The 14,435-nt window shown below is 68.3% G+C and overlaps 1 protein-coding gene across 2 annotated transcripts; it reads right to left on the bottom strand.

Annotated features, from left to right (window-relative positions):
- Window positions 1–44: 44 nt before the first annotated feature.
- On the bottom strand, window positions 45–13,298 carry LLGL1 (LLGL scribble cell polarity complex component 1). Of its 2 annotated transcripts, none has more exons than XM_069810426.1 (23): window positions 12,952–13,298; window positions 10,005–10,102; window positions 7,629–7,710; window positions 7,409–7,539; window positions 6,829–6,987; window positions 6,577–6,739; window positions 6,338–6,473; window positions 6,202–6,256; window positions 5,879–6,036; window positions 5,568–5,785; window positions 5,371–5,438; window positions 4,887–5,040; window positions 4,365–4,469; window positions 3,886–4,178; window positions 3,637–3,790; window positions 3,404–3,557; window positions 3,016–3,299; window positions 2,463–2,727; window positions 2,233–2,347; window positions 2,025–2,119; window positions 1,778–1,901; window positions 1,576–1,655; window positions 45–1,319 (listed from the first exon to the last, which is right to left on the bottom strand). In XM_069810426.1, the coding sequence occupies exons 1-22, from the start codon at window positions 13,030–13,032 to the stop codon at window positions 1,577–1,579; spliced, it is 3,171 nt and encodes a 1,056-aa protein (XP_069666527.1). In that variant the 5' UTR covers window positions 13,033–13,298; the 3' UTR covers window positions 45–1,319; window position 1,576. The 2 variants fall into 2 exon arrangements, with proteins under 2 accessions (XP_069666527.1, XP_069666528.1); XM_069810427.1 differs by having other exon boundaries at window positions 7,424–7,539; window positions 12,952–13,194.
- Between the last annotated feature and the right edge of the window lie 1,137 nt (window positions 13,299–14,435).

Genomic DNA, 14,435 nt, shown 5'->3' with positions numbered 1-14,435 from the left:
CAAGCCCACCGCCAAGGCTCCCCAAACACCTCCAGCCTGGCCAGTTGATATTAAATGCTTTATTTTCAATATTAAAAACCAGTATTTTTAATAACTAAACAATGCTAAATTCATCTTACCAAAAAAAAAAAAAAAAAAAAAGGATGAGGTGGGGGGGGGGTTTCTACCAGGGACACTACAGCCCCGGCCTCGGCAGGCAGCAACAGAGCCCAGGGCAGCGCTGCCTCGCCTGGACCCCCCCCAGCCACACGTACCGCAAGAGAGCCCAGAGTGGGGGGGGGAGGTCTGAAACCACCCCAGATCCCCAAAATGAGAGGGACAGGTGCCAGGCTGAGCCCTGACAGAGGGACAGAGCCGGCGTCACCGCAGCCCCCTGCGAGGACGAGGACGGGCTGGGGAGCCCGGCAGGGATTTGGCACAGTGAGACCCCCCCCCTCCCCAGATGGGGCAGGAGGGGAACTGGGGCAGCCCATGCCCCATCTGCCCCCAGCACCAGCACAGACCAGGGCTGGGGAGCCAATGTCCATCCCGTCCCCCCCCCCACTGCCGCAGCACGATCCCATCCCAAACCCACCCGTGGCAGGAATTAGTGTTCAGAAAGGAGCAGCAGGCATAGAGCCCAACCTGGAGAATAGCCCTTGGAGAAGCCACTAAGAGAAAAAGAAGGCCACCTGTGACCCCCCCCGCTCCCGTGCCCACCCCTGGGCTGCTCAAGCCCTCCGGTGCCCACCTGGGAGCCAGGGGGGCCACGCTGGGCTCCCCCCCCACCCCAAGAAGGGGACAGTCCCTGTGCGGCAGCCGGAGCCTCCCGGCAGGCAGGGGATGGGGCTGTAAACTGCAGGGAGCCGGGCATGTAAACACAGACCAGGGTTTGGGGGGGGGCCATGCCCAGGGGCTCCCGGCCCCCCCAACTCCCCGAGGGACCAAAACCAGGGGACGAGGTGGGGGTCCACAAGCCCCAACCCTCCCCCCTGAAGCCGAGGAAGCAGCAGCATCCCCCGGGAAGGGAGTTCTGGAGCAGGGGATAGTGACACTCAACCGTGTATAAAAAAAGAAAATTATCTTCCCCGGGAAGAGTTTGTGCACCACGGCCCCCGGCTCGGGGCTGGTGGGGAGGAACAGGGGGGTCCGGGGCTGGCAGCCGGGCAGGGAGGTGTGAGGGGAAGCGTGCCGGAGCCGGGGCGCGCCAGCGGCCAGCACGGATGTTAGAGAAGAGGCGAGTCTACGTTATGTGGGGAGGGGGCGCGGGGTGGGGGTCCAGTTGAGTCGCGCGTCCCGGGAATCCGAGCACTGAGATGGGCTGGAGAGGCCGGCGATGCCTGCGGGTGATGCAGACCCTGAGAAGGGGACCTGGGGGGGGCCGGGACACGCTGCCCCCCCCCACCTCTACAAGCCCCAGGGACCCCAGCCCCGTCCTCCCCGTGATGGATGGGGATGCCAGGACACTGCACTGGGGTCCGAACCTCATGGCACCCCAGGGGTTGCGGCCGGAGCCACATCCCCACCATGCCACAGGGGGCCACGTGCCCCCCCCCACCCCATGCCCACCCTGGTGACCACCAGCCCCTCACACACCTCACTTGATGAGGATCCCCGCAGGCCGGGCTTCGTCCTCGCTGGCGTTCCTCAGGTTCCTCTCCGCTTCCTCCGAGGACCTGGGGCAGAGCAGGGTGAGAGGCAGCCGGGGCAGGGCGGGGGGCCACCGTCGCGGCCCCTCGGTGCTGGTGGCAGTGGCCGTGGGCGCCTGTTACACCATTTCCCCCCCCCCTCCACTCACGCCAGAAAATCCTTCACTTCCTCCACGGTGATGTCGCCGGTGGTGTCCAGCGGGTTCTCCATGCTGCTGTTGGGGGAGTCGATGGGGCCGGGCGAGAAGGCGGCCGGGTGTTCCTCGGGGGACCCTGGGGAGCCATGGGGACGGGAGGGCTGGGGGGGGGCAGCCAGGACACGAGGCCAGCCCCAGTGTAGAGCCCGGGGTGGGGGGGGAACGCGGTGTGAACGGTGGGGACGGGGTGATCACTCACGGTCGCTGTCGGTGGGGGAGCGTCGGCCCTCGGGGCTGCACGGGACGTGGGTGCCGTTCGCCTGCGGCAGCTTCGGCGTCGCCGTCGAGCTGTTGCTGGAAGGAAATGGGGTGGGGGGGGAGAAGTTACTGCCAGAGCCGGTGCCATGGGGTGGGGGTACAGGGGTGCTGCTGTAGCAAAGCCACCGTGTCCCCAGCGCCCGTCCCACCTGAGGCAGGAGGTGTCCTGGAGCCGGGAGACTTCTAGCCGGCACAACGGCTCCGTCACGTTCCTGGCGCTCAGCGAGAAGCGCTCGAACTCGGACGGCGAAATTAGGTAGAAACCTAGAGGTGGGGGGGACAACAAAGAGCCTCAGGGACCCCCGCCGCGGGGCTGCAGCCAGAGAAAACGTCCCATCTACGAGGGACATCACCCCCAGCGCAGGGCTGGTGTCCTCACCCTGGCCATGCTTGGTGAAGACGCAGGAGGCGATGCCGCTGATGTCCTCTTTGCGGATGCAGCCATAGTGGACCTGGGGCCGCAGGCCGGGCACGGTGAAGATGTGGATGTCGCCCAGGTTGGTGAGACAAGCCAGGCAGTTCTCCAGCCGCTCCTCGGAGCCGGCGCTGACCAGGCTCACCAGGGCCACCTTTCGCACCCGGCAACCCTCGTGCGCCGTCAGCTTGAATTTGGTCTTGGCGCTCACTTTGGGCAGCGTGAAGACCTGGGGGGACGAGAGGAGCCGGGTACCAGGGAGGAACAGGAACCTGCGGGGTTTCAGGGGTCACCCGAGCAGCCTCCCACCATGGAAGCCCTTGGCAAAGGGCAGCACCTTCCCCTTGGAGCTACCACCCCCGGGACAGGCATAGGAATGCCCCAGGAACCTGGCCGGTCACCTCCAGCCCCCGTCCTTGCTCCTGGGGTGATGGGGACACCCAGAGAGGACATGGGACACGTTGTGGGTGGTGGGTCCCATCCCCGCCGCAGTGGGGACACCGAGCCCCAGGCTCACCTTGAACTGCTCCTCGGAGGAGATGAGCATGGAGTGGCTGCCCTGCATGTCGGGGGCCTTGGCCAGGTCCCGTGAGACCTCGTAGGGCTCGGGCAGGGGGTTCCCTCGTCCGTCCAGCACCGCAATGGACACCACCGGTGCCCGGTGCATCAGCTGGATTTCCTTCCCCAGCACCGCCTCCACCGCCCGCTCCGAAAACTTCTCCTGCGATGGCACTTCCAGGGCATAGGCGAACACTGAGCCAGAGTTGGTCCCTGCCCACATCGTGGGGCCGTGGTGGGCGGCTGCGGGGATGGGAGCAGCGTCAGAGCCCCCTTCCCTACAGCGTGGCACCAGCCAGACCCAGCTCGGGGGATTTTTCCCAGGGAAGCCGGGGTGGGGGTCTCACCGTCTCGGAGGAAGGTGTCGGCGAAGTAAAGGCACCGCACCACCCCCGAGAGCGAGTCGTCAGCCGAGCGAGGCTCAATCCGCCGCTGCACAGGCGTCATCTCCACCTCGGGGGGTCCTGCTTGCTCCGCCAGCTGCGCGTTGGCTTCTTGCACCTGAGGAGGGGGACACGGGGGTCAGCCCCTGCCCGGTGGGGATGAGGAGCAGTCGTGGCGACCCCCACTCCCTGCCCACCTTGCTGGAGGGGCTGCTGGCATTGAGCCTCTTCTTGCCCGACACCCGGCTCTTGCGGATGCGACGGAAGGACTGCCGCAGGGACTTCTTGAGGGACTTCACCCGGGACAGGGGCCCCTCCATGGCCAGCGAGTCGTTGGGGTGCAGCGTACACCTGTGGGTACCGACGTCACTCAGCGCCCAGAACCCTGCCGCATCGCTCTGGGCGGGGGGGGGGTCCCTAGCATCAAAATCCACCCCCACCCATACCTGGCCAGCACAGGGTTACGCCGGTAATAGTCAAAGAGTCCAAAGCCGTGGCTGGTGCCGAAAGCCACGAGGTTCCACTCGGAGTGGAGGGTGATGGCGGTGACGGCAGCGGGGGGCATGCACTGCACCAGCACGCTGGGCTGGAAGCCGGGGGCGAAGGGCAGAGGCCCATTCCTGGGGGCCAACCGGTCGTGGCCCTTCCAGGTGAAGCCCTCACGATCCTGCAGCAGGTCCACCGTGGCCACGCTGACCGCGTGCTCCGACTTCTCGTCGCTCAGCTCCATCACCAGCACCTGCAGGGGAGAAGCGTTGATGGTGGGGGAACATGTGCCAGCCCCACACCAGGACAGCCCACCCTGCTGCAAGCCGGGGGCAGAAGCCCTTCACGGACAGGCACAGGGGTCTGAAGCCCCCCCTCCATGCCATGTCTCCCCAAGAGAGGAGCCGAGAGGTGCCCGGCAGCCCCCCCTCTGCCCTACCTGCCCTGCCGTGCCGGCTACCACCATCTTGGCCGTGTACTTGCAGAGAGCGATCTTCTGCACGCCTAGGCGTGGGTCATCGCTGTAGGGATCAAAGCAGCCCACCTGCAGGCGAGGAGGGGGGAGCTGGGTGCCTTCATACAGCTGCAGGGCAGCCCCCCCCCCCCCGGTGCACCCCCACGTCAGCCCACCAGCTGGCGGGTACCGGCTGCGGCACACGGGCTGCTCCGGGCATCACGCCCGGGAAAAGTCTGTCCCCACGCGTCCCCCGGCTCTCCCCCCGTGCCGGGGCAGACCCACGAGATGGGACACACGGAACAAGCGTCTCTTGTGTCCCCACGGGGCGTCACACGGCAGCTGTGCCGAGCTGGGGGACACGTCCCCAGGGCACAACTGGGACGGCTCCGATGGGTGCATCCTCCGTGCCCGCCTCTGGGTTTGCCCCTCCGGTGCCGACGGAGGCAGGGGGGTGCTGGGGGGGTCCTCAGCGACGTCCCCCGGCCCTGGTTCCGGGGACCTCACCTTGCGGAAAGGTGGCCACTCCTCCTCGCCCGCCTGGTTGAGGCTGTCGTTGTGCTCACAATCCGTCTGGAAGATGTTGGCGGTGCCCAGCTTGTAGAGGGGCTTCAGCGAGACCCCCGAGGCGTCCCAGAACCGCACTGTGCCATCCTCGTGCCTGACGGGGGGGGACAGGGAGGCCCTGTTAGCACGGAGCCCTGACATCTGCCTGGCTAACAAGAGCCGCCTGTGTGCTGGCAGCCACGGTGCCAGAAGGGGGGGGACAAGGGGGGACAACGCAGCAGTGGGTGACACACTCCTGCCCGGCCATCAAGCTGAATGAGAGGGGGGCAGCCCACCCAACAAAAGTGGCTGGAACCCACTGCCACCCCATCCCACTCCTCCGCCGCTGGAAGAGGCTGAGGATGTGTGCGTGTGTGTGTGCACATGTGTCCCAGCACATTTTGGGTTTCCCAGGACCCCCCTCCCCACTTGCCAGGCCACTCACCCGGTGAGGAGAAGCCCCCTCTGTGTGGGCTCCTGGGCCAGGTTCTTCCCCCCGTCGATGGGCCAAGCCTGGAGGGAAGGATGGAGGGAGGGATGGAGGGAGCCCACCCATGGGGAGCAAGCATCATCCCTCCGCCAGCCCAACCTGGGGGGCTTGGAGGGATTCCCCCCACTGCCGCTGCCATCCCCATCACTCACCGCAGAGGAGAGCCGGGGGCTCTGCTGTTCGCCAGCGCTGACGATCCTCTCCCAGAGCTTGAGGGGCACGTTGGAGACGTGGCAGGAGCAGGTGATGGCGGAGGAGTGGAGCGGTGCCAGGTACGGGGCAGGGATGGTGGGCCAGCCCGGCGTCTGGAGGTCGATGGCCACCAGTTCTTCTTCCACCAGCACAACAAGGGCACGGGGGTTCTCAAAGCCTGGCAAGGGGGGAGATGGCTGCTGCTAGCGGAGACACCCCCCCCCCCCCACCACCAAAACCCGCTCCCCAGGGCCGCCCTGGCAGAACGTACCTCCCTCAGCCGCCTCGGCGCTCTGCACGGTGAAGAAGTCGATGACGCGGGAGGTGAAGTCAAGCGTGGCCAGAGTCTGGCCCTGCAGCACACTGACGCAGTGCCGGTCGCCGTAGCTTGCCCGCGGCATCCCCCCGTTGAAGATGATGAAGGGGTTCCTGGGTGGGATGAAGCGGCCTCCATCAGATCCCAGACCCCACAGAGCATCCTCCCCGGCAGCCTAGGTCCCCCCCCCGCCATGCCCATCACCACCCCAGCTGCTGGAGGTGGGGGGGTGTGTGTGTGTGCACACCGGAGCAGCCCCCCATGCCACGGGGACGTACCCTGACTCGCAGGTCCGCCAGAGAATTTTGCTGATGGCTTTGCAAGGGAACGGACCTGAAACAAAAATATCAACCCCACGGTTGCAGCACCGGGATGGGGCGATCAGCCCCCCAACCCCAACGACCCTCCCCGTACCGTAGGGGATGGTGGACATGACGGGCTGCTGGGTCTTCTGGCCGGCACCACTCACTGCCCACACCATGTACCCACCATCGCTGTGGGAGCTGACGATGCTCTTCCCGCTTTGCTCCCAGGCCAAGCTCTCCAGCTGCTGCAGGAGCACACGGCGGGGGGCTTGACACCCAGGATGGGGTTGGGGGGGGTGGATACACGCGAGGCCGCGGCCCCGCCAGCCCCCCCACCATCCCCGGTACCTGGTTCCCTAGGAAAAGATGCTGGACGGTGCGCGTGCTCTGCTCCCAGAGGACCACCAGCCCCCGGCTGTAGCCGATGAGGAGCCGGCTGCCATCGCGCGGGTGTTCCTGGATGGACTCCACCGGCCCCAGCGCCTTCCCGCAGCGGTAGTCATCAGGGACGCTGCGTTAGCGGGGGAGGACGACACACAGAGGGGGTGTCAGGGGGGGCTGGGTGTGGTGGGGAGGGGGCGCAGGGTCTGCAGGGCTCACCTCTGCAGGATCTCGTCCGGGAAGAGGGTTTTGTCCTCCAGCAGCACCAGGGCGGGCAGGGCGAGGAAGTACACTGCGCCGCCCTCGGTGCCCAGGCAGGCCACCGCGCAGGTGGACGTCGGCAGGACCACCGTCACCCGTGTGATGCCGGGAGAGCAGCTGGAAGGGGGGGGAGCGGGGCCCTGCATCAGCCACATGCTGGGTCTGGGGGAGCAGCGGAGAGACCCCAAACCTCCCCTGGCCCGACGCTGCATCCCCAGCCCTGCTGGCCCAGGAGGACTGGGACAGAGATGGCCCCAGCACTAACAGCGATAAGAGCCACTTATCACCCCGGGGCCCTGCCAGCACCTAAAAAAAGCTCAGGGCCACGTTTCACCCCCCCCGCAGCATCCCAGTCGGGATCGGAGGAGCATCCCAGCAGCAAAACCACCGCCACCGAGGGCACCTTGGCTGCCATCCCGCCCGGAGCGGGGACGGCTGCTCCCACGCACCGTTCCCAGACGGCAGCGGTATCGCTCCCGGCCGCAGCCCCACGGGGGTGGGGGGACGGCTGGGGAGGACCCCCCCCCCAGGCAAGTACTTAGCGCTGTCGGACCCTGGGCGTCCCGGGAGGCCAAAGCTGCGGGTCTCTTCCAGGTGAGAGCAGCCATCCTTCTGGCAAACCTCCCAGAGGTGCAGCGTGTTGTCGTCCAGCAAGGAGAGGAGCCAGCCCTGGAGGAGGGGGAACAATGACAGTGGGGTGGGTGGGGGGCAAGGGGGATTGCTGCCAGGCCCCCCCCACCCCGGGGACACCCACCTACCTGGCCAGGGAGGAAATGCAGCTGGGTGACGGTGGCTGTCTCCTTGTGCAAGCCCGTCAGCTCCACGCCTGGCGCGCCGTATCTGGGGGGGGCCGTCAAAGAAACAACGAGGGTAGAGCCCCCCCACCCCAGCCCCCCACCAAATCCCTGGACCGTCCCCAAATTCCCCCCAGGTCACAGTTCTGCCAGCAGGCACCAGTTTAGCCCCGTGCCCCCGGGGAGAGCATCCCTGGCAGCACCCCGTGCCAGAGCCGGCCTCGGTACCACCGTTCCTGGTTGGGATTCACCAAGCGCCTCCAACCGGGATGCCCCGGGCCAGGATGCGGCCAACGCGTGGCTGGGGTGGGTGTGTGAGGGCCAGGCCGGCTCCTGCCCTTTGCCACCCCCTTCTTTCTCAGCCGCGGGGCCACGGCCGTGCAGAGGCGCCGGCAGCCCCAACCAGCCCGGCACGAACCGGCAGCAGGGTGGGGTTCGGCATGCGCCGGCACAGCCTCACTCACCCGACTGGTCCCGGCTCCTCCGCCGGCGACGCCGCTCAGCAGGAACCGGGGCAGGACCCGTGCGGCAGCTCCGGCACCGCACGGTGCACCCAGACCCGGCATCATCCCAATATCCCCAGACCCGGCAAGCAGCTTCCCCCCAGCCCGGCGTCACCGGTGCGTTGCGCAGCTACGTCTTGGCACGCCGCGTGCCAAGGGTTTCTGCCAGCCAGCCCCTGCGGTCCTCGCCCCCGGCCACCACTCCGGTGCCCTCGGCGCAGGGAACGAGCCCAGCAGCTCTGCCCAGACCGACAGGCAGGAGCTGTCTGGCAGCGCCGGGCACAGCCGAGCTGGCAGAGCCAGGCCAGAGCCATGGAGGCTTTGGTGAGGCCGGACAACAGGGCACACGAGTGGGAACATGCAGGGGACTCTGGGCATTAAGGGGACGGTGGATGCCACCCATCCTCGCTCATCCTGAGGTCTTTCCCGACCCAAAACGGTGCCACTGGCCAAAAGGCAGGTAGTCTCGGGGCAAGCGGCCAGGGAACGCTGGTGGCACTGGCTCACTGCAATGGGGGCTCCAAGCCCAGGGACCCCCAGCTGCCCCAGGGGATCCCGCAGGCGGTGGCAGCCCCTCAATGCCGGGCTCTCTGCAGCCAGATCCACCCAGCCTGGCTGGGGACAACCCATGGGTGCCCCCACTAACCAGTAGCACCAGTCAGGCCAGCTCCGGCTGCTGCCTCGCCCGGCCCCAGCTTCCCCAGCACCATGAACCTCCAGAAGCATCTTCTCGGTGGCAGCTGGAGCGGGGCCGGGTGGGCACGGGCTGCAGTGCCACGGGCAGGATCGTGCCACCCCACTGCCAGCCCCGAGCTGGGTACCACCCCAAAAACATGCCCGCAGAGGATGCACAGGGCACCGCAGCCCCCCGAAATGGCAGCTCCGTGGCCCTCGGAGGGGGTTTAACCCGGGGGTGGCTGGAGCCAGCACCCCACGGCGAGGCGGCCAAGCGGAGCGACCGGCGACATCGCGGCCGGGCTGGCACCCGGGCGGCCTTGGCAGAAGAAAAAAAACAAAAAAAAAACCAGAAAACCCACAAAAAAAAACGCCATCTTTGTGTTCGGGAGGCAGCGAGCCACCGTCCTGGGGGAGGGGGAGCGTGGAACACCCCCCCCCACCCACCCCCTTCCTTTACCCCGACCCCGATCCGGACGCAGCCGCCCCCGCGTCCCCCCCGCATTCCTGCGGCGCGGGGGCCCCCCGAACGCGGGCCGCATCCAGCCCTGGCCGCCCGCCAGCAGCCCTCTGAAGTCTCCCTGCACGCCGCCGGCAACAAAGCCTGGCCGGGCCCTGCGTCGTCGTTGTCTTCTTCTTCCCCCCCCCACACCACCACCACCACCACCACCCTCCTCAGCCCCCCACTCAGGACTGGGCTCAGTGCCCACCACAGCCCCCCCCACCCCGGCGCCAAGCCAGCCGGAGGTCCCGCTGTGTGTGTCCCCCCCCCGCAAAAAGGTTGCACGGATGAGGCCAGGATGGACAGGAGCCCCAACCCGGGATAAAGGGGAGGGTGACACCGGGAAGCACCCCCCAGCCTGGTATGCCACCCGGGATGGCCAAACCCCTTTGCTCCCCCCATCGTTTCAGGCGAGGCGGGGGCTTCCTCCGGCCACCGTGTCCGTCCCCCCCCCTCCACCCAGCCCAGCTGCAGCCCAGCTGGACGGAGGGACAGACGGACAGACGCCAGCAGAGCTGGGGGACGGGGCGCTGCTGGGTGGGTCAGCAGTGGCACGGCCACGTCTCCTGGTGTCCCCCAGGATGGGGGCAGCCGGAGGCGGGGGGGGGGGTGTCGGCGGGGGGGGTCCTTACCTCCTGCCCTCAGCGGGGAAAAGGATACAGCTTCACGGCTCCTGCCTTGGTGCCGATGGCCATCACGCGCAGGGCAGGGTCATAGGCCAGGGCGCTGGGCTGGCTGGGGAAGCCGTGCTCCACCGTCTGCCGTGGGGAAAGGCAGGTCAGAGCCAGGACCCCCAATCCCTGAGCCCTCCCAAACCGCGCCCCCCCCAACCCTCTCTCGACCCCATGGCTCCAGTCCCGCACCAGCCTGAGCTTCACCCCAGCGATGGAGGACTGTGAGGATGCTGCCTTGCCCCCCCTCCTACTGCCACCAAGGGGGTCCCTGGGGAGGGAGGACATCACTCCTTCCCCAATTTCCACCTGACACCCCAAAATCCAACCGCCACACCGAGGTCCAGCGTAGGTCTGAGCTTGCACAAGCCATCCCACCACTTTGGGGAAGGGACCCCCCCTGCTCTAAATCCGCCTGCCCAAGGTGCGGATGCCCCAGGAAGGGTACGGGGGGTCCAGCTCACCCCCACAGGCAGGCGGGACCCCCACCGTGACGTCCCCAGGGGTCCACGGTGCCGGGTGGCGGAACGAGGCAAGCGGGACCCACCAGGGACGTCCCTGCCGGAGCCGCGTGCCGCCCGCGGGCACCTTCCCAAGGAAGTCGCGGCCGGGCGACGGCGTGCCCGGACTCGCCGGCTGGGGAGGGGTTGCCTGCTTGGCAGCGGGGGGGAGATGGGGGACACCCACCACCCCGGCCCACGGCAAGAGGACCGCGGGGCTCCCGGGGTGGGGGAAACCGGCCCTCGGGGTAGCTCGGCTGAGCGGCGACGGCGCGATCAGACGATACGGAGGCCGCCGGAGCCAGACTGGCCGGATCCTGACCCGCTCCCTTTGTCTGGGGCGACCGAGAGGCGCAGCGGGGCGGCTTTTCACACCCGCCGGCGCAGCAGCCACCGTCACCCCCCGACTCCCGCTCTCCTCCGAAGGGTCACCTTCGGGAGCGTGCCAACGTCCCCAGCTCATCCAGGGGGTCCCAGCCTGGCTGGGGGGGGGGGTGAGTTAGTGTATGCTTGTGGGTCCCGGTTCTCGTGGCAGCCCCACGCAGGGTCACCCCGAATCCCTCCCCGGGGACGCACGTTGCACTGGAGGATGGCGGCGGGAGCTGGGACAGCAGCAGCGTGGGGACACCGCGGTGATGCTTTAGGCTGGGGACCAGCGCGACGATGCTGGCAAAGACCCCCTCAGCGCTCCCCTGCACCCCCAAGCCCCAGAGAGGAGACCCAGCTGGCAGCCCCCCACGCTCAGCCCTTCCTCCCGCCCGGCAGCGGGGCTGCATCCGGCAGGCTGTGCCGGCCCGGCCAAGGCGCGCTCCCGGCCAAATTACAGCAAATCCCAGGCAGATCTGGAACTCGGGAGGAAAAACAACCGTTAATGGGAGGCAGGTGGGCAGCCGACGGCCCCAGCACCGGGCCGGTCAAAGCGAGGCTGCTCCCCGGCCCCCCCAGGACGCCCCACTGGGTACAGAGGTACAGACCCCCCAGTGTGCCTGTTCAGCCAGGATCCGGCCATGGGACCATCATTCCCAAAACTGGGGAGGGGGGGTGTTCCGGCTGGGCTGAGCCTCACGTCCTGGCCAGACCCTCGCCCAGAGCCTGGGGGAAGAGGGCTGTGCCGGGGTGGTGGGTGCTGGCTCTGACCCCCCCCTCCCCACCACGGCACATCCCAACACCTCCCAGTCTGGCCCCGCTGCAGGGGGATCCGGGGGTCCCTCTGGTGCACGCCACCATGAGTTTGGGCAAGCGCCTGACACCGGTGCCAAGATACTGCCGAAGGACGGACGGACGGACAGACACGGTCTGGGCTCAGCCAGGGGCCGCTGCTGGTGTTCTCCTGTCCCCGGGGCCAGGGCAGGAGGATGGTCCCAACACCGCGGGACTACCGGGACGGGGTGCACCGAGCCCCAGGCGGGTACCCACCGGCGCAGCCCGTCCTGCCAATGTGCCGAGGGACGGGTCCGGCACCTGAGGGCTCGCAGGGTCCCTCCCCGGTCATTTGGCGAGCCCCGGGGGGGGGTCCCCACCCCGCATGATGGGGCCAAGCAGAGAAACCTCCCCAGTGCCGGTGGCGGCTGAGCTCTGGGCCTCTGATGCCCCTGGTCCCCCAGAGTCACATCTTTGGGGTGCAAGGGGACCCCCACGAGTCATCGCCACAGGGTCCTATGGACACAGGGGGTCCAGCCCCCCCATATCCCACCCCGGGGGGGGGGTAGGGCGAGGAGCTGAGCCTCCCCATGGGGCACAAGGGTCACAGTTGGGGATGCTCCAGGGCCCGACAGGGTGGGGGGCCGCGGGGCACCCCAAAATGTGGTTGCGGGTGAGCGAGGCCTGGGGGAAGCCACGGGACAGGGGCGGCGCGGGAACCGGGTTGCTCGGGGGAGCCCCCCACCCCAGTGGGGCTGGGGAAGGGGGTGTCGTGCCGGTGAGGGGGTTGCATCCTGCCCCAGGGTGTCCCCCGGGTGTGGGTGCTCCTTAAGGTGGGGGTGTCCGCTGCACCCCAGGGGAGAAGGGGAGCCCCCCAACCTGCCCCCCCCCCCCCAATCCCAGGGGGGACAAATCCTGCAACTACGGGGGTCCCGGGACCCACCCCCGGGGGGTGCATTCCCCCTGGGGTGTCCCCACAGCCTGCACCCGGGGGTCCCCCGCACCCGGGGACCCTGCCCACCCACGGGTGCCCCGTTCCCGGGTCCAGACCTACTCCCCGGGGAACGGGGCGGGGGGGGGGTCTCGGTGCGTGGCACCGGTCCCCCCCGGGGGGGGGCGGTGCCCCGTGCGCTGCTCTCCTCCCCGGGGGCGGCATCGAGGGGTGCCTGAGCCTGCGCCACCGGGGAGGGGGCGGGGGGGCTTGCCCGCATCCCGGTCCCGGAGCCGTGCCCGATACCCCCGGTGGCTCCCGGTGGTCCCCACCCCCCCCGGGGTCTGCCACCGCCCCGGACGCACCTTGCTGAAGGCGAAGAGGTCGTGGCGGAGGCGATCGCGGTGCGGATCGGCACCCTGCCGCCGGAACCGAAACTTCATCATGGTGGGGCCGGTGACGGCACGGTACCGGGAGGAGCGGGCGGGGCCGGCGATCCGGGGGCCGGTACCGGGAGGGGCGGGGGGGTGGGGGGGAAGGTCCCGGTGGCCCACTCCCGGGGCGGGAGGTGCCAGTCCCGGCTGGGGACGGTGCCGGTGTCGGTGGCGGGTCCCGGTCCCGGTCCCGGTCCCGGTGCGCGCGCGCGCCGAGCGCCGAGCGCCGCGCGCCGAGCCCGGGCAGGCACCGCCGCGGCGGGGCGGGGCACAGCCCTGACGGATAACCCTTACAGCCAATCAGAGTGCGACCGCGCGCGGCGCGCGGCGCGGCCCCCGCCCAGCCGCGCCGCGCATGCGCCGCCGCTAGGGGTCGATGGGAGTTGTAGTTTCCCCCCAGCTCAGGCGCCCTCTGTGGGCGCTTTATTTCTATTTTTTTTTTACACCTCTTTCGGTTTTTTTTCCTTTCCGGGGATGGTGGTGGGAGCGACAGCGAGGGCAGCCCTAGTCCGCTTATCCTGCTCACAGGGCTCCCCACAATCATGGGGTGTCTTGGATTCAGGGCCTCATCCTGGCCTATGGGCCCCACAGCCATGGGGTGCCCCCAGATACAGGGCCCTGTGCTGGCAGGGTGCTCAGCGCCCTGCCAGCTCCAGCCATTAATATTCAGGCTCCATCCCCAGTTGGTAACCGATTGTTCCCACCATGGCGCTGGGCATAGCCGTGTCACGCTCCCCCAGGGATATGGGGAGCACCCTGTCCTGCACCCAGGTTTGGGGTGAGTCAACCCGGGCAGGGCAAGGCTTCCCCTCCCTGCTGACTAACTCCGGCCCCGGGGAGATGTCACATTGGGTTGACGTAGCCTTTTGGGGTGGAAAAGACCCTGGGGGTGAATGCCCTGATGCCCCAGCGATGGGCTCCCAGGTGGATGGAGGGAAGGGGTCTGACCCCACGTACAGCCCCAGGGCTTGAGGGTGGGTGATGGAGAGGACATCGCCAGATCGGGCAGAAGCTCATCGAGGAGGAAGAGAGAGGAGGAAGAGAGAGGAGGAAGAGAGAGGAGGAAGAGAGAGGAGGAAGAGAGAGGAGGAAGAGAGAGGAGGAAGAGAGAGGAAGGCCACCACACGAGGCCAGCAGAGGAAAAGGAGGCGGAGGAAGAAGCAGCCCACCATGTGAGGCTAGCAGACCCCATCCAGCCACGCCATCCCCTCTCTGGCACTGCATACCTGTCCACCGCAATCTCTCTCTGCAGGAAGAAGGCACAGGGTGGGGGGGTGAGGGGCTCCACGAGAGGCCGAAGCACAAGGTACGGCCCCTCTGGGGTGCTGGGGCCAGTTGGGGACCAGGCACCAGCTGTGGCAGGCCTGGGCGGTGGGGCAGGGTGGGAGCTGCAGGGGGACAGCATCCACATTTGC

Source organism: Haliaeetus albicilla, chromosome 22 (genome assembly GCF_947461875.1).
Source record: "Haliaeetus albicilla chromosome 22, bHalAlb1.1, whole genome shotgun sequence".
In the NCBI taxonomy this organism is placed as follows: Eukaryota; Metazoa; Chordata; class Aves; order Accipitriformes; family Accipitridae; genus Haliaeetus; species Haliaeetus albicilla.
This window is presented reverse-complemented; position numbering and strand designations above follow the sequence as displayed.